The sequence below is a fragment of the Watersipora subatra genome, chromosome 9 (genome assembly GCF_963576615.1).
Source record: "Watersipora subatra chromosome 9, tzWatSuba1.1, whole genome shotgun sequence".
NCBI classification, from domain to species: domain Eukaryota; kingdom Metazoa; phylum Bryozoa; class Gymnolaemata; order Cheilostomatida; family Watersiporidae; genus Watersipora; species Watersipora subatra.
The window spans coordinates 10,445,266-10,469,312 of record NC_088716.1 but is presented as its reverse complement, the minus strand read 5'-3'; the positions used below and the strand labels follow the sequence as shown (position 1 = coordinate 10,469,312).

Here is a 24,047-nt window from a genome sequence, read left to right as displayed (position 1 = left end):
ATTCACTTTCGCGAAATTCAATTCCGCGAAAGTTGATTATATAATATATATGTGTAATTTCGCGAAATTGTAAGCATAGAGGAATGTTTTGTAATCTATTTATAAATTTTCATTAAACTCACTCAAGCGTTTTACAGACGTTCAACTATATAAAGCAATCGAGAACGAATCATTATTATCATAACACTCTTCATAAGCTAACAGAATTCTGAGAAGGGTAAAATGTCAGAATGGAAATGTACAGATAGTTGTCTTCAAATTTGGGCTACACCATGGGAATATTGTACACACGAACTACTTTCCTGTACATGTGGACATGTATATGATGGATTAGCACAATGTGTACATTGGTAAGTACATTTTGAAATTTTAAATTCTAAAGTTTTATATGAATATATAATTATTCATTTTATATACATCATCTTTTCTCAATTTTCACTGGTTTTTCAAAAAATTAAACAGGTATCAAGAAGATGGTAAGGAAACTGATGAAAAAAACAACTCGAAAGAAACAAACTCTCAAAATAGTGAAACGGAGTTGCAATTGGATTTACCATTGGATTATCCTATAGACAGATTACCTTCCTGTACATGTGGACAAGACGTATACGATGGCTTAGCTCAATGTATATTTTGGTAAGTAGATTTTGAGAATTTTAAAACCAAAGATATATAGTTATCCATTTATTTCATCCTTTCTCAATCCTCAATGTTTTATATATTTAAACAGTGATGATGCAAAACAAAAAGAAGTTGATGAGAAAAGCGAGTCAAGCAACACATACTTCTATCTCGATAAGAAAGAATTACAATATTCTGAAGTGACAAGCTCTTCAACTCCACAGAAAACTGGCAATTAGTATTTATAAGAAAGAATTTTTTTGAATGAATATATATGCAAATCAATAGAACCTTTAGAAATAAAATCTTCATCTCCAAAGATGGAGAATTTATATTTTATTGTATATTTTAAGATACTTTTATTAAAATAGAATCAATACAATATTCACATATCATTTTCATTGTGGAATAAAAATTTAGGAAAGCATGAAAATTAGATTACAACTTTAGCAGCAGCATGTGATTATGATAAAAAATTTCGACATCCTGTAATTTGTCTACAGAAAAACTTTCATTTCCATACTCTCTTTCTTTATTACTTGGATTATATAATCTTAAGGCTCTTGGTATGAATAAGATATCAGTTATATTTTCCTTAAGATTTTCAGATGATGTCTGAGTTGTCATTCAGCTCACTGGAATAGTGGTAACGCCCGTAGTTGCAATGTTGGTAGGAATTGTGGAAATGTGTGTAGTTCTGATGGTGGATCTTTCTACAGAAAAACCTTCATTTCCATATTCTCTTTCTTCATTATTCGGATTATATAATCTTAAGGCTATTGGTACAAATGGGATATTAGTTATATTTTCCTTAAGATTTTCAGATGATGGAAGAGTTGTGATTCCACTTGCTAGAATGATGGTAGCGAGTGTAGTTGTGGTGGTAGTAGGAATTGTACTAGCGAGTGTAGTTGTGGTGGTGGTAGGAATTCTGGATGTGTGTGTAGTTCTGATGGTGGATCGAGTAGTGGAAGTATTAATTGGAGCTGTAAATCTACCATTATTTTCTTCTAATTGTGGATGATGACAAACAAACTTAATAGGCAATGCTCTCCATCCACAAAACCTTGAACGAGCTGAGTTGCCTACACAATATCTCGCTAACCGTGAAGATGGATTAGCCCATTGAACAAGTCGTTCAGTAATTCCCAACCTTTGAATAATTTCATAACTAGCTATACCATAAGTACAATCCGAGGGGTTATGTTCTAATTGAATTATATTTCGTAAAAATTCACCGTTAACCGAAAAAAATCCAAAACTAATAAATAGTATTGGAGAAATTTGAATTATATCACCTAGTTTTCTATAAAGACTCTTCATGTCTTCTCAAAAGAAATTTTTCATAATGAATAAATCATTCGACTTTCCCCTTTCTTATTACTCATCTTTAAAGAGTTTTATAACGAAGGGAGACTTAACCGATTCCACGAATAGACACGCCCGAACTCGTCCAACATCAGCGTTCATTCAACCGAAACGACATAACACCGTTCACCCCACTGGTCGCCAACCCAACCCCAACCATTCGACGATCGATCGCTCAACTCGTCGACACCCAAACCCCAAACCCATCGCATCGAAACCCAAAACCATCGCCCTCTTCACGTCATCCTTCCCACAATTCCTCTCGACCAGCACCGCATCCTTCCCACAATTCCTCTCAAACTTCATAACCTTAGCTCCCAACACTCACACACCTACCCCCCCCAAACTTTCCATCTGACAACACCATTCTCCGAGGTTCTCGGGCTAAAATGTACCCAAAATCCAACTTTAAGTGCAAATGTGTGTAGATCTGCTCCTACTATACTACTGCAGGAGTTGTACTGGTGTGCTTGATATCACCCGATCATGTGTATGCATGTTTCTAAGCTATCATAAATAAAACTACTATACTCACAGAACTGATTATATTGACGCTTGCCTGGTCGGCTCAACAATTGCAGAAGCAGGCTCATTCTAAACGTCAGATGGAACTGCCAGGGTGGCTCTATAGGGCTAGGGATTGATCCACAGCTTTAACTGGACCTGATCTGGTATGCCATGACATAAGAGATCAGGTCCTAGAGCGAGCTGCTAGTGGATCTAGACTTGCCTGATATAGGGACCAAGAGGGCAGGCCAGATTGGTTTCGGAGTAAGCCTGACTACCAGGTACTTATCGTGGACTGACTTGACAACTCTTGGGCGCGTCAAGCAGGCCTCAGATAAGGCATACCAGTAGCTCAGGTTACGTCTCCCTTGTTAGTGAAGTAAAGCTGACTCAGCTTCCGGAGTCAGTCCTTTACAATACTCTAGCAAAATCTCATAAATGAATCCAGTGCATACACTGAACGCATTAGTTCTAAGGCAATAGTTCAGTTCCTTGGCCTAAAAACATTGAAATATTCAGAAAGATTTTAAGCAACACATTTTGCTCATGCATGGCCAAGCATGCACTTATTCATTGTCAAGAGACTCTTTCCTCTTCTCTTACCCCAATGAAGGGAAAACTACAGCTTCTTTTTAAACTATAGAGTTATCCATAACTATAGAGTTATTCATAATGATAGATAGCTCTTTTGTTGGTTTTTCCTTAAACTATAACTAGTCTCAGATCTGAACCAAAACTTCTAACGAGTATCCCAATCAGGTGTCCCATTTGTGTAGATAGAGAATCCAACAAAATTTTAACAAAAATGAGATTAAATTGATATAAAAGTTGTGTTGTAAGTGCCAAATATGTGGAAATGTGATTACAAGCTCTTAAAAGCTCAAAAACGAAAAGCCGCCATAGATTGGAATCTCTTTATTTCGATGACGTAGCAACGAAATTTGGTTATCATCTTGTCACGTATGTTCTCCTGTGAATTGAAAGGCCAATACAAAGCTCAATATGAAACTTATCGTAGTACTAGTTTATGACAAACACTTCGGGTTTTTACGAAGAGCCCGTATCAAATATAGATGCTCGCTACTTTACAGTTTTGTTTCGTCCTGGTCTAATCGGCAAGTCGTAATCGGATCATGTGACCCAATACTTTGCAAATAATTTCTGCAGCACTTTTTGATTATCACAAGTGACCAACAGGCTCGTCATGATTATCAGACAATGATATGTACTCCTTCAAGCTAAGTCTAAAAAATTGAACAAATTTTTACGGTAAGTTATAAGATATCGCTGCTAAAAGTGACAGCATTACGATGACGATAAAACAGACGTGTAAGAACAATAGACATAGTTTTGTTGAATGCGTGAAGTATATTTGTGAAAATATTTTGACGAATAAGGTTGCAAGAAAGTGTAAACAGAAACCATCTCTCACAACTACATCACATTTGAGCCGTTTTGCAAAGGGAATCCAAACTACGGCGGTCTCGTGTTGCTGCGATTTTCTGTTCGTTTTTTAGCTTTTAAGAGCTTGTAATCACCTTTCCACATATTTGGCACCTACAACACAACAGAGTAAGACATGGTGAATCTTTTCATATCAAATAATGGTAGTGGGAATTTTTTTGCAAGTCAACCTTTAAGGCTATGATAACATAATCTTATCTGGAACATATCAGATTGACAAAGAACTACAAACAATTGCGTTGAGCCGGCGATGCTCAAGGTTTCTGTCATTTTAATCCTAAGTGTTACATGACAACATACCATGAAAACATTCATTGAGGGCAATGAAGATGATGCAGAATTATAGAGTGAGATTCTAGAGCACCATTGCTTCCTGTCATGAAGATTTCCTGTCAAAGGGAAAACCGAGTTTAGTGTTTTCAAATATGTTTAGTCATTCTAGTTACTTTTTAAAAAGTTGTTATAAATTTGAAAATCATGTAAAAATCATATCCTTAAATAAGTGTCATTTGAGGATATGCTTTTAAAAGAATTTAAAATCCTTAAATGAAGCTCATTTAAGGCTGTGATAACATAAGCATATCTGGAACATCTCAGAATGACAGAGACCTATAAACAACTGGGTTATCAAGGTATTTAGTTGGCCGTCATCGAGCTGCCGCCTTATTTGACTCAGTATTGCAGTTTTTATGTATAGTGAATGATCTCTTTGTGCTTATCCCTTCATCATGAGAATGTCTCCTTTACCTTGACCTTGATGGATGTTGAGATGAAGATGTTTGGCTCATTCAAACATTTTCATAGACTTATATTCATGTCTTTTTCTCTGGATTGTCGACCAATGTGGACCAGGCTTTTCAATATCTTACGGAGTTTGTAACTCTATGAAATAATGCAAAGTAATTCTATGAATTCCATAAAATGATTTTGTATTTTACACCACTACTTACAGCAGATCAGGTTTGGTTGTAACAGATCTCTCAGTTATAATTAGGAGATTCATGACAATATGCTTTTACTAGTAAATCTGTGATTCTACAATCTACTTGTTGACCTGAATGCTTGTTCAATGGCTATCATTACAACCACAGATATACAAGCCTTCCAAATTCATAACTACTCATGCATTGTGAAGGTTATGTGTAGCTATACAACTATACTTAGCTATACAACTATACTTAGTTATACAGCGAAAGCTACGAAAAAGACGTATTTTAGCATGTTCACTTTGTCATATCAATACAAAAAGAAGAAACACTAAACTATGTTCTAGAAGTCTGTGATGTTGAGCTTGTTGCTGGAATATAAATATATTAATTTATTAGTAATAGTTTACTTTGTATAAAAATGTTTTCCAAATTATGCCACATAATAAAAAAAGAAAAATAGGGATATTAAATAAAATTTCCTCCTTTGCAATGTCACTGCTGATCTTATCAAATTACAAATTTTATTGGTACAATATCTTTTTTGTGTAGGACATGGAGCTATGGAGATGGCATGCAGTAACATGGTGGAGCCAGGAGACAAAGTGCTCGTGGCAACTAATGGACTCTGGGGCAGTCGGTTTACTGAGATGGTTCGGCGACACGGTAAACTCTTTGGTTGTTTTTTGTATCTTTTGCTTTTCTCGGTTAGCCTCTCTGGACCATAGTATGGCTGCATTTAAAATGCTAAGTTACATCAAATATCCATACTATTATACTCTTTACCATGGAACACTGAGCAATGCATGAATAGGCTAATTTGTGTGTCTGGGAATGATAAGTCCATGTTTGTTTTAGGTGGATGCCCTGTAATCATTGAAAAACAAGGAAAGGCTTTTACACCTGATGAAATAGAGAGGGTAAGAAAATGGCCAAACTTGAGACAATTTGAAACAACCTGTTTGTTCAGCAGGTTGTATCTCTAGCAGGGTTTCATTCACACTTGGTGTGAAACTTCTAGCACTACTCCACTAACTTACTCTACTACTTTTATATGACTGTTGAATGCAAGAAATATAAGAACTTGTCGAATTAAAGCATGTAAGTCACTGATACTAAAAAGTGGCTTCACTAGCATTCTGATGTACAATGCACTACACAGACCATTTGCATGAGCAAAAATGGGCAAAAAATTTAACTGCATCAAAGATAATTATAAATATTTAAAAAAATCGACGTAAATCAGGAAAATCTGTTTTCTTTTGGACTTTTTTGAAAAAAATCATGATTTATTTTACTGATTAATTTTTGGAATGTTACATAATAAAACTGAGCAGAGTTATATTTGCCAGATCTGAATAAGCCAAGTTTAAAATTTCCTTGGGCCTGCGTAGTACTTTGCTCACAAGTTTATTTACCATGTGAAACCAATTTTATCTAGTTTTAAATATACTTAATTGTATAAGTTACATAAGCTGTAAATATAACACCTAAATATATAGTTTATATTTAGGTGCCTACAACTGCTGTAGGAGTCATTTTCATATTTTATAAAAGCATTCTCCGAATTTATAACAAATACTCCTCATTCTACATTTCGTTCAGAGCCACCTTGTAGCATAGCCTCTGACCTCTCGCTGAGTAGTACAGTACAATCAATATAACAGAACTATTGAACTTTATGAAGTAATATTTATTTTATTTATTTGGAGCTCTGAATAAATTTATCACACTATACAGGCTGGCTCTATGCAATGAGCATCAAATACATGTATGTCTGCTTATCATCTATATTTTACTTTCCCTTGAAGCACTCCAACTTTTATCTTCTCTGTAACTGACCAGCTGGCATCCAAATTACTCCACATTCTTAGTATGTCTGGCCAAAGAGCAAATAACACCACTAAAGATAATACTAAAATGCAAACTCTCCAACACAAAGAGCCCAGGCTTGCCACATAAGAAATTGGGGGTGTGTTATGGAGAGATTAGGGGATGATGGGAATATCAGCCTGCGGTCGGTGTTTGTTATGCTTTATTTGACAGCCCGGTGTCAGAGGTTAACTGGTTTCCCTTCATTTGCTAATACATTTTGTATTTAGTTGATAAGGTCTGGCTTCTAGATTATTCTAAACAATACTGACAGTGATCAGACCTAACGAGCATAAGTTATGTTGAAGTAGATGTGAACTGTAACTTTCAGCATGTAATGATTCAAAGAAACAAAATTATCTTTTTTTTCGTAAAATTTATTCTTCAAATGCCTTTCAGGCGATTTATAAAATATTTCATGAAAAATTAGACAACAGGGATGGCTTGATAGCGAGGTTCTTTGCAGGCAGCTGGAGTCAGGCTCCGGCCATACTTGCAGTATGACTATGCCTCTTTCCAGCGAATTATCAGTTTGAGACTAGATCATGTTTTGACTTTCCGCAGCTAGAATTGAACTGCTGGCATGCTGCTTTGCATTCCAATGTGCTGCTACCTCTACACCCCTTGCTCTTAAAGGAATAAATATTCATGATGAAATAAAACGATATCAAAAAATTCATTAATCCATTACAACTTTCAACATCTTGGTCTTTTTGAGACCAATGCGAAGTCCCGTCCACTTTTCAGTGACATCATCAAATGTAGAAATTGACCAATTATTTATGATGAATAGCTGCAGCAGTCACGGCGTGAGTTAATTATAAAACACCTTATATGCGTAAGTACACTCTTTAGTGCTGCAACTATTTTAAAATCTTTACAAATATCACCTTTAATGTGATTGCGAAAAGTTATTTGACGCAGAGTGTGACTAGCTTATCTTTATTTTTGAATATAACCTTTAATGATCCTATATTGTACTATGGATTGCATGTGAGACAAACTAAACTGAATGTTGTACAGTCTGCAATATTGTGATTTGATTTGGAAAATGGATTCCAAGATGCGTTACAAGGTCATATAAAAGTTACTTCTTAAATAACAAAGACGAAGAAATTATATTTCGTCCTAAATGATTCGTAAAATTTTGGTTTGACCTAGAAATTTGTGATGGAATTGGGCAAAATTCCTGAGTACTTCCTTGGTATCATCTATTGTTGCAGGGCTTATCCGGATGTGATGATGCCATCGAAGTGAGATGTTCTATTCAGTTCACCATTTTGTTCTTGTTATTGTAAGAATAAAACTATAAAATTATAAAACAACTTCTAAAATTAGTTTTTTAATTGAGTTATTAATCTGAATCTTTGTAACAGCCACCATCAAATATTAATTGGATATTTGCAACAACATGAATAGGATCGTGTATTTAGTGTAAAAATATTTTGAAATACAGATTTGTTAGTTCTAATTAGTTATGGAGTTGTCCTCTCAACTTATTAGACACAGATTTAAGGATGACTCCATTATAGAAAAGTGACACTGTTAAAGACATCACGCCTATTTGAGCATCAATAAATATTAGTCACTTTTTAAGGCTGTCTTTGATTCTACATAAACCCTTGAAAGACTCAGCTAGGCTGTTACTCATCGTTGTGAATCAAATGAAGATTGCAGATTGAACCATAAGTTACAATCTGCATGTGTTTTGGGGTTTGAGTTTTCACTGTGTGTAAGAAGAGAAACACAGAGTTAACCAATCAGCATGTATCATTCATTTTCTGGAAGTTTTTGCGATGTATTCAATTTTTTATTATTATAAAAAAAAATTCACAATTTGCAGTTACTGTACATACTAGTACTCTGGTAGTCTAGTGTACTGTGAGAGATTGCCATGTGTGACGATACAACACAAAGAATAATTACCTGTAAAATTGCTGCCATGCCAGAAGGCAGTGACTGGCTCCAGGTGCTGACATGCCAAAAGGCAGTGATTGGCTCAAGGCGCTGACATGCCAAAAGGCAGTGATTGGCTCAAGGCGCTGACATGCCAGAAGGCAGTGATTGGCTCAGGTATCATTGTGTAGGTCTATCAAGTTGAATTTGGCCAGTGGAAATCCCATATGATGCAATTTTTTTCATAACTCTCAACCTTGGCTTCGGGCGGATGGACACCACATTTATTATAGTAAAAAGCTAGCGGAGTGCGCGGCGTTGCACAGGGGATAAAAAAGTTTTTGCACAGGAAATTTATTTCATATGTACAACAGCAGCATATAAAACAGAAACACCGCAAAAATATACGACATTCACCATTTTAGCTTTTAAATGAAAGTTGTTGTTAATTTTTGAGTGTGTCTAGTGCATAATTCAACTATTTAACAGCTCAGAGCTTAGCTAAAGCGTATTGCTGAATAAGATTTCTTACATACTATGCTACACATTCACATGCTAAAGCAGCTTATATAGCAGATTATGTAGTGGTCATAGACTAAGTTTCATTACCGAATGAACTTACGCAACGTAAGCAAGTAACTTCAGATAGTCTAAATTTATACTATAATAAGAGCTGTGTCCGTCCATCTAAAGGCAGCAATAGGAAAAAAGGTTGCACCACACAGGAGTCAAACCCATACATTTAGCGGATGCACTGATATGAAGCCAAGCGCACTACCATTATGCGTTGCAGCTATCTTGCTACAGCTTTAAATAATTGTACTTATAATCATTACACGTTGTGGTCTGTCATCTAATCATGGTCTTCTAGTGTGCTAGTAGTAATCAATAGCATTTTCGCAAGTGCCGAAAGTCTAGACACATATTTTTCTTTTGCGCCCTTAGATTACCAGGTGTAATAACTATGTTCACAATTATTCCATAGTATGGCAAGATGGCCTTGCAGTGTGATGGTTCGTGCACCTGTTTGCAAAATTGGCGTTACCAATTTTAATGCAAACCCAATTTTGGCGCATATTTCATTTGTATAGCCAGATGGATGAAATAACGGATGAAAGTTTTTTAATTGGTTGTTTTCCATTTCATTGCCAGTTTTTTATAATTTGTAATCTTACGGGAGGTGAGGCAATGCCACTCTCCTCCATTTGATCTAATATACTGCCGTTGGCGTAGCATCCAGTAATCCAACACAGTAAGTAAATTGTGTAATCCATTGTAGGCACTAGCAGTTAACAAGCCTCAACTGATGTTTATCACCCACTCAGAATCTTCATCTGGCCTCCTCCAACCTGTCTCCAACCTCGGACACCTTTGTCACAAGTAATATTAGCTATTCATCTACTGAATGTCTACAGAACGTGTGAATTCTAAAAGTCTAATCTAGCACGCTTAAACTTAGCCATGCCCGCTGACATGAGAAGTTACCAGATTTTAAGTTGATAGCCATTAATAAGTTAATGTTAATGAGTTAACATTAACATTTTAATTTTAACATTAACATTAATAAGTTAATGTTTACTGATATTTTTGGCATGTCTTTATGCCCGCAGACTGTTATTTCTGGTTAACCTACTGTTCTTTAAAAGAATGACTTCGCAGACAACTTTTGAAGGCAAATAGTAAGGCTTTTTATTGAGCTCTAAGAGTGGGGAAATAAACTAAGCTAAATTTTAACATTTGTAAAATGACAAAAATATCTACTGTTTTTATGTAAATTTAGAGTATTATATATCATACAAAAGGAAGCTGGTAGGAAAGCTGACGTCATGCCTCTTCTATCACAGAGCATTTCTTTTGGGCCATAGCCTCTAAAGATTGATTTACAACATATAACAGTTTGTCGGACTGTCGCCTCAGCAATTATTCATAGATTATGTGCACCGTAAGCTGAGGACTCAACGAGGCAACGGGGATATGTCGGACGACAGTTCAACTGCCAAACTTTCCAAATATTTCACCAAACACCCACGACCATCTGTGTGATGTGCATCACTTCCTCAATGGTGATTGGCTGTTGCAGCTTGTTTAATCTATACTGTGATGTAATGTGAACCTGTCTTAAACCAAAGGGAGGGCATTTAGGTTCTCAATGAAATTGACAGAGAGGTGCAAACAACTCCTCATATGAGAGCAATGTGCAAATCTTTTCAACGGTGCTTTTTAAATGTGCCTGTTGAGTCATATCATCGAACCATAAAATGGAAGTGTTTAAAGCTCATTGTATAATTCTGGTTAGAACCTAACAACATACATTAACAACCTATACACTGTACTTTTCGGACTATTAGCCGCTAATTTTTTCTGATGATTTGAGTCATGCGGCTTATATAAGGGTGCGGCTATTCTGTGGCTTTTTCTTTGACAGCTAGGGCGCACTAACCAGAATCTCTGGTTAGTGCGCCCTAGCGGTGAAAGAAAATACGAAACAACCCTTAACGATACTGTTCCGTTAGGCACTAGGTTAAAAAGCGTCGGTTAATAAACGGCGTTCGTTGTAAGCAGCAAAGTAGCAGCCGCCTTAAAAAACGCTGTCCTGAGTTCTGCGGCCAATACAAAGGTGCGGCCTATGTATTGTTTTATTATCGTTTTTTGGAAAATGAAGCAGATGCGGCGTATATAGGGGTGCGGTTTATAGTCCGAAAAGTACGGTATGTATTTCTCAAATTTTGTGCGTAACTATGTATGCCCAACTATAACTATTAAAATCTTAGAATTGGAACTTAGCATTATGATGGATTTGAACTCACGGAAATCGCAACAGCAAGTTTTAAATCTGTGCGCTTTACCACTGAACTATACAAGGCGTATTGATCTAAAGTGTTATCATATACCGTATAGCGTATGCACACACTAAATGACATATTGTTTGAAACTATGAATTCTATTAACTCTATGAAACACGATGCTTTTTCGTGCTTAATGGATAGTTGTTTATTGATTTACTGAATTAATTGTCAATTGATCATAATGTTATTGTCACAAGTTTCACGGTGTGTTAGAATCAATAAAAATAAATACGAAACTCTAACTGCACCCATTTTTTACCATTTCCGCTCTAATTCGTAAAATAGTTTTGCAGTTTGTGTAAAAGTGTACAAGAGTATTATTGTGTGCTGGACACTAGCAGTCCATCAATAATGTCCTTATAATCAATAATAATCAATAATCAATAAGAATATTCAAAGTATTCTTTGTTTCTGTTCACCATCAAATCTTTCCTTGACAGGTACAACTGTCTTCTTATAGTAGACTCAGTGGCTAGTGCTGGAGGAGTACCATTGTTCATGGACAAATGGGGTAAGTACGAGCATGGTACTATGCCTCCCATACTTACAATTGGAATGGCTGGTTTTCACAACTGACATTCACAACTTTGTAGATTCAAGTCTTTTAACTATGTACCAAAAGTTCAAACGTTCAGTTTTGGTTGTAATCAAATCATAGCAGGGTCTTTTGCTCTAATATGAGTGAAATGTTATTAAAAAGAAACAATATTTAGGTGCCTAGGGAAAACAGAAAGAGTTCATATTTAATTCTACTCAGCCTGAAACATAGATTTGTGAATGGCTGCGACTTTTAATTTATATTATTTTATTTTAATTAATTTAATTTAATTTTTTTATATTAATTTATTTTAATTTAATTAATTTTAATTTATATTTAATTTTACTCAGCCTGAAACATAGATTTGTGAATGGCTGCGACTTTTAATTTAATTTATATTATTTATTTTGAATAATTTAATTAATTTACTTTTTTATAATAATTTATTTGAATTTAATTAATTTTAATTTATATTTAATTTTACTCAGCTTGAAACATAGATTTGTGAATGGCTGCGACTTTTAATTTAATTTATATTTTATTTTGAATAATTTAATTAATTTACTTTTTTATATTAATTTATTTTAATTTAATTAATTTTAATTTATATTTAATTCTACTCAGCCTGAAATATAGATTTTGTACTAAAATATAGGTTAGTGAATGGCTGCAGCTTTTAATGTCAGTAATCTACCAGACACTGATGTTTGGCTCTAATTAATGCACATTAGTAACTGTGGTGAACAGTTACCCTTCACAACTCATCCAAGCTTCTTAACATTCAAGCATTTTGTTCAAGCATCTGGTTCAAGCATCTGGTATTAATATCTGTTTAACAGTAGATAATCTTCATATTCTCAATCAAATATTACACATCATATGTTGTACCCATTAAAATCTATATTTTCAAAAATACTAAGTAGAAGCAAGTTAAACAATACAAGAATACATATATGTGATGCTCTATTTAAAGTTAATGACTTCTTTTACTTCCTATTAATATTTCAAGCAACAAGACATATAAATGGACTGATTTTTAGTATATTTGTAAAATCACCAAAAAATTTCAGCCATTTTACAAACTCACCGATTTTACACATTGACTCTAACATACATGTATATAAAGTTTACACTTTCAAAAGTTATGCATTGAACTCTGAATATATTGGTATGATTGTTGTTGTATTTTAGGTACTAGTGGATAGGGGGCTAAGCACAGCCTCGCCTGTATGTTATGAGAACCTCTGCTATCAGTTTTGTGTGCACATTAACACTTGTTACTGCATTGTGTGTTATCTCCCTCACCTTTCACTAATTTATTTTTATGTTTAAAGTGATATAGACTCCTATTAGCTAGGGAGACTATGGTTGGAGTGGAAAGCTGCCAAATGCTAGTGATACAACGCTAATGTCAAGCTCATTAATGTAAAAGGTTCATTTCGGTACTGACTCTTCTCAAATTTTTGCTGACAGCCTTCAATTAGTGAAAGTTTTCTAGTCTGCCTAGTGGTGTACATCAGGCCCGTATTCCCTGGGGTGGCTGGCCGGCTGAGCCGCCCCAACTTATGGGAATTTTTCACGGCTACGTACAGTCAAACTCGGATAACTCGCCCTCGGATAAAATGTAACATTTCATCTCAAACGCAAGGTTAACTCGAACGGATTTGTTTGGTCAGTTCCAACGCAATGATAAATTGCTTCAGATAACTCAACCTCAAAATCATTTATTCGAAAAGTTATTTACCCAACGGCAATGGACACGGTTTTTATCGCTGTAGAATATCACTTCATTCCAAGCCATAGAGACAAACATCAACTTTTAGTAGTTCTTAGGCGTCATTATTATCATCATCAGCGGCAAAATATTCTTGTTAACGACTTTTATAAAGGTTTGCAAAAGATCAAGTTTTATCAAACACCCGCTTGGCCATGTCCCATCGAAAGCGTAAAAGCCTCAGAATGAACTTGAAATAAAATCCTCAAAATTGATCTTTGTTAAAACGCTAAAAAGAAAAAGATGTCTTTTTTCTGAGCATTTTAACTGCGGTCATGTTTTGCCTATTTTAATTTAAAAACGTCTGGTCATTCACATCACCTAAAACAAAACAAATCTTAAAACATAGAAAAATGTTGATACTTTCCGATAAAATTTTTTAAAACTTTACACGAGAGGCCCGGCTAAGGCCCTACATGAGAGAAACCTGTTGGGGGCTTACACCGCTTCCCTCTCTACACCCTAGGTGTTCATAACTAGTCGCCTAACATTAGCCGCCCCAACTTGCAACCAGTGAATACAGGCCTGCTTTTCCAAAAGAAAAAGCTGACAGCCTTTTGCTGACAGCCTTCAATTAGTGAAGTTTTCAAGTCTGCCTAGTGGTGTACATAAAAGCAGGTCCACTGCTCCTAAATCATATTAACAAATTTTCACTGACTGTGAAAACACTTAAAGCTCCACAATTCTCTTTTAACTGGATATCATTTTGTAGCTCTAATCTTGTAGAATTCAATGAAAAAAACAGAAATTAGAGGTAGGTAGTCAATAATTTTTCCCGCTTTTTCCTAAAATTGATCTTTTAAAGGTAATTGCAGAAACGTAATTGATTATTTACACCGAGTCTGTTAGAGGGTGTATTTTTTTATGAACTAGTTTTAGTAAAAAACTTGTTTTGTTGAAGAGAAGCTTTTTAGTTTAGCCTATTTTTTGAGATTTTATTACTAAGAAGTTTTATCAGTTGTGTTATTATAATTAATTATAGTCAGTGTGTGATTAAAAACTACCGTCAGGCCAACAACAATTTTTATCCATTTTTATTTTTTGGTCAGCATGAAATGCTGACTCGCTGATTAAAATGCCCTCAGTGTTTTGGCGATACCAGTCTAATTAACTTGAAGCTTGTGAATTATACTCAAACTTATCACACACAGGGACAAAAACTTCATAATCTTAACTTATCTTGAAATTGAGAAAGACAAAATTAAAATATGCAGCCGAGTTTTCTGAAGCTTCGAATCAGATACAAAAACAACCCCAAATTATTTCGGGCTTCAAAGAGCTCAATGAAATCTAACAACCAACTTTGATTTTGTATCATTATCTAATTGAGGTGTTGTAAGTGTGAGTTTAACTGTATAAGTAACTTTCAAACCTCTCCACAGGCTCACAGGCTATATGGTTGAAAATCACCACAGTTGGTCTCTGGCTGCATAACATCAAAGGAACCAAAAACTGGAAAGTGGATTGTGGCTGTTCTTCATAGTTTTTGTGTGTTTTTGACCCGCAGTAGAAGCTTTGCTCCTAATCCTCCTACCACCTGAATCCCTTCATTCCAGTGTTGTTATTTAGCAGTTTATTACAGTAGGTAGCTGAAAGGCTGGTCACGCAGCAGAACTGTAGAATCTACTGTATTAGCTAGCTGAAGGGTTAGTCACACAGCTTTCTTTGCAATGATATCGTTTCAGGGACAAATGACTGAAACAAAATCTGAAAATAATAGTTATGTCCAAATAGGGTCAGTCAGACACAACTGACCTTCTAGTTTTGCTGAATAATATAATATATTATATTATATTTAACAGTATTAACAAATACATTGTGGCTTTTTTGTTCCCTACTGGTGATTTATTTGCTGAAAAGTTAGATTTACTTGAAAGCTGCAAGGAAAAATTTAATTTTCTGAGAGAGTACTACTTGATTGTAAGCATATTTGCAGTTGGTTTCTTTGCTATATAGCTTCATCTCATCCTTTAGTTGCTGAAAATGTCTGCATTTTAGTGTGACAACTCCTGAAAAACATATACTTTAAAATATAAATTAATACCTACTTACAGGAATGTCACTTCATTCATTTCCCTATTAGCTTGCTATCTGCTTCTCCAACGTTCTTCTCCAATTTTGTTTGTTTGTTTATTTTCATCTATAATATAGCCACAAAAAATAATATGAAGAGTGTTTCTAACAGTATAAAAAGACAAGAGAAATAGAAAAAAAAAAAAATGTCACTCCAGGGAAGGTAATGATGAGGTCCCTGTGCGCAATAGCAAGGCTAATCAAGGCGCGGAACCTGAAAGTAGAGTCAGCAGAAGTATGTCTAGTTGGTTTAGTCATCTGGTTGTCTGAGGTAGTGCTTCAGTTCATTTTTGAAAGAATTAGCATTTACAATTTTACGCAGTGTAACCGGTAGTAGATTCCATAGCAATGACTCTTGATAGTCCAAACAACATTGACCAGCTTTTGATTTAAACAATGGTATTTTTAGGTTTATGTGTGTTTGACGAGTAGCTAAATGTGTTATCGTCCTGTTATTGTTTGTTTCGTAAAATGTGTTGTGTGCTTTTATCAGTACTTTGTATTTGTATAACTTTTTGATAGTTAAAATTCTATTTAGGTTGAATAGCGGATTAGCAGAAAAATCATAAGCTTTCTTGTTAATTATTCTGAGTAAACGGTTTTGAAAAACTTTAATTTTGTTTAAGTAGCAGTCTGGAGCATTTCCCCATGCCTCAACACAATACGAGAGTTTGGAATTGATGAAGGAACTGTACAGAATTAGCAAAACATCCTTAGAGAGGTACTGAGACAATCGAAAAAACAACCCAGCATAAGGTCTAAAGTCTTTTAACAGTTTGGATATATGATTTCTCCAATTCAGCTGAGGGCCAATAAGTACTCCCAAAAATTTTATATTGTCAGATTTATTTATTGCATGACCTTAATTAGTAGGGATTGTTCAATAAAGTGGTAAAAGTTCTGTGGGTTTTTTAATAAAATGTAGCAAGTTTTGTTGAAATTAATTGTTAGTTTATTTTGGTTGCACCAACTCTGAAGGCTTTTTAGGTCTTTATTTATCAAATGCATTTGCTTGTGAAGGTCTTTGGATTCAAAAAAAAGATTAGTATCATCTGCATACAATATTGGTGAAAGTACTTTTAATTGACATGCTAAGTCATTAATATATATTAGAAACAAAGTTGAACCCAATACAGATCCTTGAGGAACACCACATTTTATCGATTGTGGTGTTGAAAGGGTAGTATTTATTTTTGTTCTTTGACTCCGATCTTTTAAGTAGTTTTCTATCCATTTAATAGCTGTTAGTTTGAAACCAATAGACTTCAATTTTAATAACAATATATCATGGTCAATGGTATCAAATGCTTTGCTGAAATCTATAAATATACCAAGAACACAATTTCCCTTGTTAAAAGCTTGGAATGTTTTGTTTGTAAAAGAAATAATTGCATCTCTTGTTCCAATACCTTTTCTAAAACCAAATTGATTAGAGTACAGAATGTTATTGCGTTCAAGATAGTCCATGATTTGGAAATTTATAAGTTTTTCTGTTATTTTGTTAAATATCGGAAGAACTGAGATAGGCCTATAATTTTCACATTTATTTATGTTTCCTTTTTTATACAGAGGGTTAATTTTTGCAATTTTCATACCATCTGGAATAATTTGTGTAGTTATGCTTTCGTTTATGATGCGGGAGAGTATACAGCTTAAAGAATTAGCATTGCGTTTAATAACTTTGCTTGTAATACCATCTAAGCCATTCTTTTCGCTTAAAGAATTTATTGTGTCTGTAATCTCTTGTCTGGTTACTGGATGTAATTCAAAGCTTGGATTGTAATAGGGTAGTCTGTAGCTCAAAATTTCAGTTGGAAGCTTTTTTGCTAGTGAGGGTCCAACGTTAGTAAAATATGTATTTAGTTCATTAGCTATTTCTATATCTGAACATATTAAATTGGAAGCGTTGGAAATAGCTTCAAGTTGGGTTGGCACTCTGCAAACTTTTGATGTTGATTTGTTCAATATTTGTGTGTTAATTACTTTCCAAGTTTCTGAAGCATTGGAGCGATTGTTAAAACTGTCCTTGAAATAAGAAAATTTTGCATTCTTCAATTTGGTTGACAGTTGATTCTTGAATTTGTTGTATTTAAATTTTAATTTTGTATTAAGATGAGACTTAGATAACTAGCGGTAAATATTGTATTTCTTTTTAATTTTATTCAGCAAAGCATTGGTCAGCCAAGGTTTGGTATATTTGAATCTCTTGTTCCCGAAGGACCCAGACCTCTCAAGAGTGCATTTTGCTATCAGATTTTGAAGTGTTTTAATAAAAAGAGTGTAATTTGTGCTGAGACATTCAGAAATGAAAATATTATCTCAATTTGTATTTGTTATATATTGTGCTAATTTATCGTAATAAATATATTGTTTATTTGTGGTTGAAAAGTTACTGATTTGATTGTTAAAATTAGAGTTTTTTGTACTTATGTAAAAAGTAGGTAGATTATCACTTAAATCACATTTAATAGTTCCTGAAAATATGTTGTTTTCCATTGTGTTTGTTAAAATATGATCTAAACAGGAATGCTTTTGCTTTGATAGTCTTGTTGGAATTGTAATAGTGTTTTCAAAATTATATAAGGAAATTATGTTTTTATAGTTTTCACTTGCTTTTTTATCTAGATAATCAATATTGATATCACCTAAAATGAGGTACTTAGACTCTGAGGTAGTTGCAAGAAACTGGTCAATGTCATTTAGAAATAAATCAAGGTCGGAACTAGGCCTATGATAAATTATAATTACTGTAAGGAAATGAACTGAAGCGCCCCCAACCAGTCTAAAAGCGTGTACGTCTGCCCCTCTCATTGTGATATCCACCGTCTCAACAGCCATGCCACACCGCACATAAGCCCCAGCACCACCGCCCCTGGAGTGTCGCTGCGTACCTGAGAAAAAAGTAATTCTGCAATGTAAAATTTGAAGCTTCATTCTCGTAGAACCAAGTTTCAGTAACACATATCACATCAAAACTAGTGTTAATTGTTGAAAGAAAATATTCAAAGTCGGTAAATTTATTCTTTAAACTCTGACAATTAAAGTTCAAGACATGAAAACTATTAGTGGGTAACCGAAGTTGGTTGAAAGAAAATACAGATTGTGGTACACAGTCTACACAAAACTCTGCCATAAATACATATAAGCATCAGTAATAGAAACAAATCATGATTACTGTGAAGCTTCCAAATCACCCAAGTCACTTTGGGTTCTTATCTGAACAGCATCTGATTCAGGAGTTTTACGTAGGTAAATTCTTTGATTGAAAATCCAAATAAAGCGGAAGTTTTTGTTTGTTTTAAATTTTCGAGCTTTCCAGAATAGTTCGTTTTGTTCTCTACTTAAAACTTCGTTGATGTAGATTCTGTTTTTCTCTTGAAATCCTAAGAGTGAAGTATCAATAATATTTTTTCTGTATAATTGAAAAAAATTGTCTCGTTTAGTTGTCTGAATGAATTTAACAAGAATTCTGGGAGTCTGTCTAATCCTATAAATATTGTCAATATCTTGTGTAGGGTTGATGTCATCAAGTTTTGCTACCTTCAAAAGTTTTGAAAAACCTTCCAAGTTCTCGCCACTTTTAAATGGAATTCCGTTCAGCTCTATGGCTTTAGCTATGTTGAGATGTTCGTTAGCTTCAACACGCATTAGCAAATTATTATGTGTGGTTGATTGTTGCATTTTTGTTTTAGCTGATTCGAGTTCACTAACTTTAGATTTGACATTGTTGATCTCTTCTTGAAAATTTTCTAGCGACAATTCATATTCAGCTTGCTTGTTCTCAATTATGTCCAAACGTTTGTGTATTTTGGCGACATCCGATATCAGCTGTGTTAGTTTTAAATCAATAGAAGCAAGAGTGATATGGTCTCCAGAGTGTGAAGCAGATTCTCCACGTTTTGGTCCCATATTGAACAGAAATGTAATGGAAGACTTACCAATTTTAGGGGGTTTCACAGTTAACACCAATTACGCCCCCCTATTGCAGTCCTGTGCTTGAATTCTTTCTCTTGTGTTCTGCAGTTGGTAAATACTGTATTCTGTAAACGCCTTGATAGGGTATATATCAGCGGTCGAGTATGTGTATTGTGTGTTGCGTATATAGAAATATAAGCTCTTTGCTGGCAAATGCTTAATCCTCAGGAGCTCTCAGAAACACTTGTGCACAGCTCAACTGCTAACTGCTCGAAGTAATCAAATGGATCCTCCTGTGATTTATTCAGACCAAAAGCTGAAATGACGAAGAGTATCTTTGGTGAACACAAATAGTCCTGAACAATCTCTGACATGCAAACCTCTAATGTTAGTCTGAAATTGTGTCAAGTACCTGCAGATCCTTAGCTTCTGTAGAAATGACTTGAGGTTTCTTGGCACTGTTGGTGAGGCAACTATGAAGAAGGGTACTGAGTAGTTATAATAACTTGTTCTCACTTCTCAGGAATTGATGTGCTATACACGGGCAGCCAAAAGTGTCTGAGTTCCACTCCAGTTCCCTCTCCAATCTCCTTCAGCGACCGAGCCTATCAGCGGTTCCTTAACAGAAAGTCTAAGCCTGTCTCATACTATTTTGATCTAGAAGCACTGGCCAACTATTGGGGGTGTGACGGAGCACCCGTAAGACGGTTAGTCACAGCTCTGGCACTCCAAGAACTCAATGAGGTTTTTTGAGTCTGTTTAGTAGAGTTCCTTATAACCAAGCTATAAAATTACACAAAACTATGATGATCAACCAAAAAATCATTAGACCTGAGTTCTTGCTGAATTGGCTGCATTTATCGCAACTGTTTTAATATACATGTATAACCTAAGCCAGAGAGCATCCAGTATGCCAGTATTCAGTATGCGGCACAGCCAACAAAAAATTGTCCCCCGGCCTCGGGTGATAGATCTCATTGAGTCAAATATTGCTACAGCACTTGTGTGACCACCAAAAAACAGAAACTTTGTTACAATATACCTCATCATCCATTCATATTGAGTAGATTTTATACCTTCACTTTTAAAGTGTTAGCCTTTAGCTGAGGTTACGCATTCGATTCAAGTTTTTTATAATTTCCCTCATTACCATTTATTAGGCTAAGTTTTATGGAATAGGAGCTTGCAAATGAGGGCTTTAATGTAGCTGTGGGTCATTTGAATGTTTGAAAGATGCGTGAAACTGAGGCTTCAAGTTAAAAACAATATAGCCTACAATTTATTACTGTTCAAACATGTACAGGAGCCCTTTTTTCTCAAACTGACCAACTATCTAAATCTTTTCTTGCAGAGACAAAATTGGAACTAGTATTTAATAGACTATTACATTTTATTCTATAAAATTTAAGTTATCTCACAAGATATCTGACATATAACTGATATTATTAGCTTTTCTAGATTCTGGTAGCCTTGGTTGAAATATCTGTTTCAGCTACCATCACACCGCAGCAATAGCAGCCATGTACTCCTTAAGAGAAAGTCTGGCTGTCTTAGCAGAGGAAGGTCTTGTCAACTCTTGGAAGCGACACGCAGATTGTGCAGAGCGTCTTAGAAATGGAGTACGACGTCTAGGCTTGGAGTTGTTCATCCCTGAACCTGTAATCATTTAATTTTGGTATTCTTCAGCAGCCAACATGAAATTTTACCTTCGGTCTCTGTGAAACTGCTCTTTGCTGCTTGTTTTATCCTTGTGGATTTTTGAAACTCTGCTAAAGTTGTGAAATAGTTTGCGGTAGACATATTTAGAGGATGCTGAGCAAAGATTGGCTTATAATTCTCCACAACATAAAGCCTGTTGTCCATTTTATTATAGATTAAAACTCTGGCGGTACCTTGCACCATAAAGGATGGTCATGTTTAATGACCATATGCATGGTTATTCTATCATGAAGCAAGATGATCGAGTGGTCCAGTTGATAACCTGCTTGGTTGTGAAAAGGAACATCTGAGTTTGTTTCTTGTGTCAAACGATCTTTATCCGAATGCTCTTAGTATGACTTGAGACGGTTGATGGATGCGGCTTTCACTATAGTAAAGATTATAGCAAGCTGTGTCAGTATGGTGGGTTAATATGAAGTTACTTTCTAATCTTAATTTATGTGTTTCAGGAGCACAGGCTACCAACGGTACTAGCAATTGTTGTACCTCCCGGAGTAGATTGGAAAGCCGTTTCTGCACATCTCGTGAAAAAGTAAGTAGTATTCATCAGTCATTTTAAGTTTTGTCAATCGAGATCAAGTTTTATCAATCTTGAAGCATTCTAGCAGTCAGATCACCTCAAACATCAAAAACAATCGCAAACCTTAGGAAAATATTTATAATTAAAAAAATTTATTAAATTTTTTGCAAGCTCGTTTTCAAGTCTGACCCACATTAACTAAAACAAATGATAGGTTATAAAGGGAAATGTTTGATTGAGCAAAATGTTCTATGTGTCTATTGAGCAGGTATCGATTGGAAGTGAGCGGAGGTCTCGGTCCAACCGCAGGCAAGATATGGAGGGTAGGACTCATGGGCTACAATGCTACTTTTCAGAATGTAGATAAATTCCTTCAAGTTTTCCAAGAGTCTCTTAAACTACAAGGCTACTCTCCCAGCCGTTCTAGCAAACACCCAACAAACTCTTGTTTCCGACAAATTGAAACGCTCGAGGCTGATAAATTAGTAATAAATTTGATTTTTATTGTTGCCATTTTGTTTTATTAATAAGGTAGAGAAATGCTGAGTGTAGTTGGTCTATATTTTACTCTGCTTTTGAATGCATCTATTTACATTAGATAAAATTATTACTTGTCTAAAAATTCTGTTCGAAATCAATTTTACAAGTGTATTGAATATAGATGATTTTTAATAAAAAATGTCAAGCATTTTCATGAAAATATTTATACCTTCATTCATACATGAAATTGGTGTTTGTAACTGATGTAATCAAAGTTGATCAACGATCAACTTTGGTTAAATTACTACCTCAATAGAATATAATAATATTATTAATTTATATTACATAATATAAAAGTATCTTTATTCCTCCTTGAAGTCATATAGCTCACTTGTCAAACACTTGCAACTACAGTGCATCATTGCCATACAATTTTAATTCATTCCAGTGTCGACATCGTAAGACGAAACTGTTGTATAGAGGGGTATAAAAACCCATAGTGATTATGTAATGCAAACACCCCCGAGTAAAAAAATTAAAATATTATATACGTTTTGTGCATATTATAAATTAGCAACATAATAATATGTTAACCTTAATAACTATAGTTACCTACAGTAACTTTAGTGTATTCAGTGGTTACTATCTGCAGTAACATGTAAAATTATGATGTACTACTTGCAGTACGTATCGTGTGGAGCCCTTACTTTTGAGGGAGGCGTATAGCAAAAACGTTGAAATTAGCTTCAATGAATTTAGCTTACTAAATACATACTTGAAGCTAAGTTTCAGTATGTATTATACTTTTTTATACTTTATATTATACTTTTATTTCAGTGCATTATACTTTGTAACCAGGAAGCAAGGGCAAGCAATTATGGCATCATTTAATAAAGCTATAAGTAGTATGAAATTAAAATAAATAAATAAAATAAATAGTATGAAATTAGCTATTACTAGATGCTGTTCTACTAGTTGTTCCTTCTTAACGACTGGTTAACATTCTGATGCCTGTGAGTGGAATGAAACATTCTAATTCTGTGGTTGAACGGTGACTCTCCTTTCAAGCCTCCATTGCGTACGTACAAACTATTTACACCTTACTTTACCTTTTTCTATTTCTCATCTTTTGATTGATTCTTTATTAATAAGTGCCAACTACAACATTAAATTTTAATTTTTCATTTAGTTTTTGCATATGCACTGCCGCAAATCAACAAATGTTATTTTACCTTAAACTACACTGTGGTAGGTGTTATGTATTTTACCTATCCTTTATGTTTACATTTTTGGTATTTCTCATTTCATTTAAAGATAAATCTTTCTATTTAGCATTTGTATGTACCATAAGTCTTTGGATAAAGCTTCAAGTATGGCAGGTATTAAGTCCAACAGCCGGTACTGCTGTATATGCTCAAAACAATGTAATGGCTACCATACCTGTAATATCTATACATTCATGCTTATTTTAATAATTCTAAGAATAATGGTATAGTTATTTTTCTTTAGTTTTTTTTTGACAGATTTT

At 34.6% G+C, this 24,047-nt stretch overlaps 1 protein-coding gene across 1 annotated transcript in view; it reads left to right on the top strand.

Moving 5' to 3' along the window:
* Nucleotides 1-22,731, top strand: part of LOC137404002 (alanine--glyoxylate aminotransferase-like) — a 39,553-nt gene extending 16,822 nt beyond the window's left edge. Inside the window, exons 4-11 of the mRNA XM_068090158.1 lie at nucleotides 5,439-5,552; nucleotides 5,745-5,806; nucleotides 9,934-10,034; nucleotides 11,941-12,011; nucleotides 20,324-20,507; nucleotides 21,293-21,458; nucleotides 21,969-22,051; nucleotides 22,308-22,731. Of these exons, the coding sequence (XP_067946259.1) occupies nucleotides 5,439-5,552; nucleotides 5,745-5,806; nucleotides 9,934-10,034; nucleotides 11,941-12,011; nucleotides 20,324-20,507; nucleotides 21,293-21,458; nucleotides 21,969-22,051; nucleotides 22,308-22,566 (1,040 nt within the window). The 3' untranslated portion in view covers nucleotides 22,567-22,731. The remainder of the gene's footprint in view (nucleotides 1-5,438; nucleotides 5,553-5,744; nucleotides 5,807-9,933; nucleotides 10,035-11,940; nucleotides 12,012-20,323; nucleotides 20,508-21,292; nucleotides 21,459-21,968; nucleotides 22,052-22,307) is intronic.
* The last annotated feature ends 1,316 nt before the right edge of the window (nucleotides 22,732-24,047 follow it).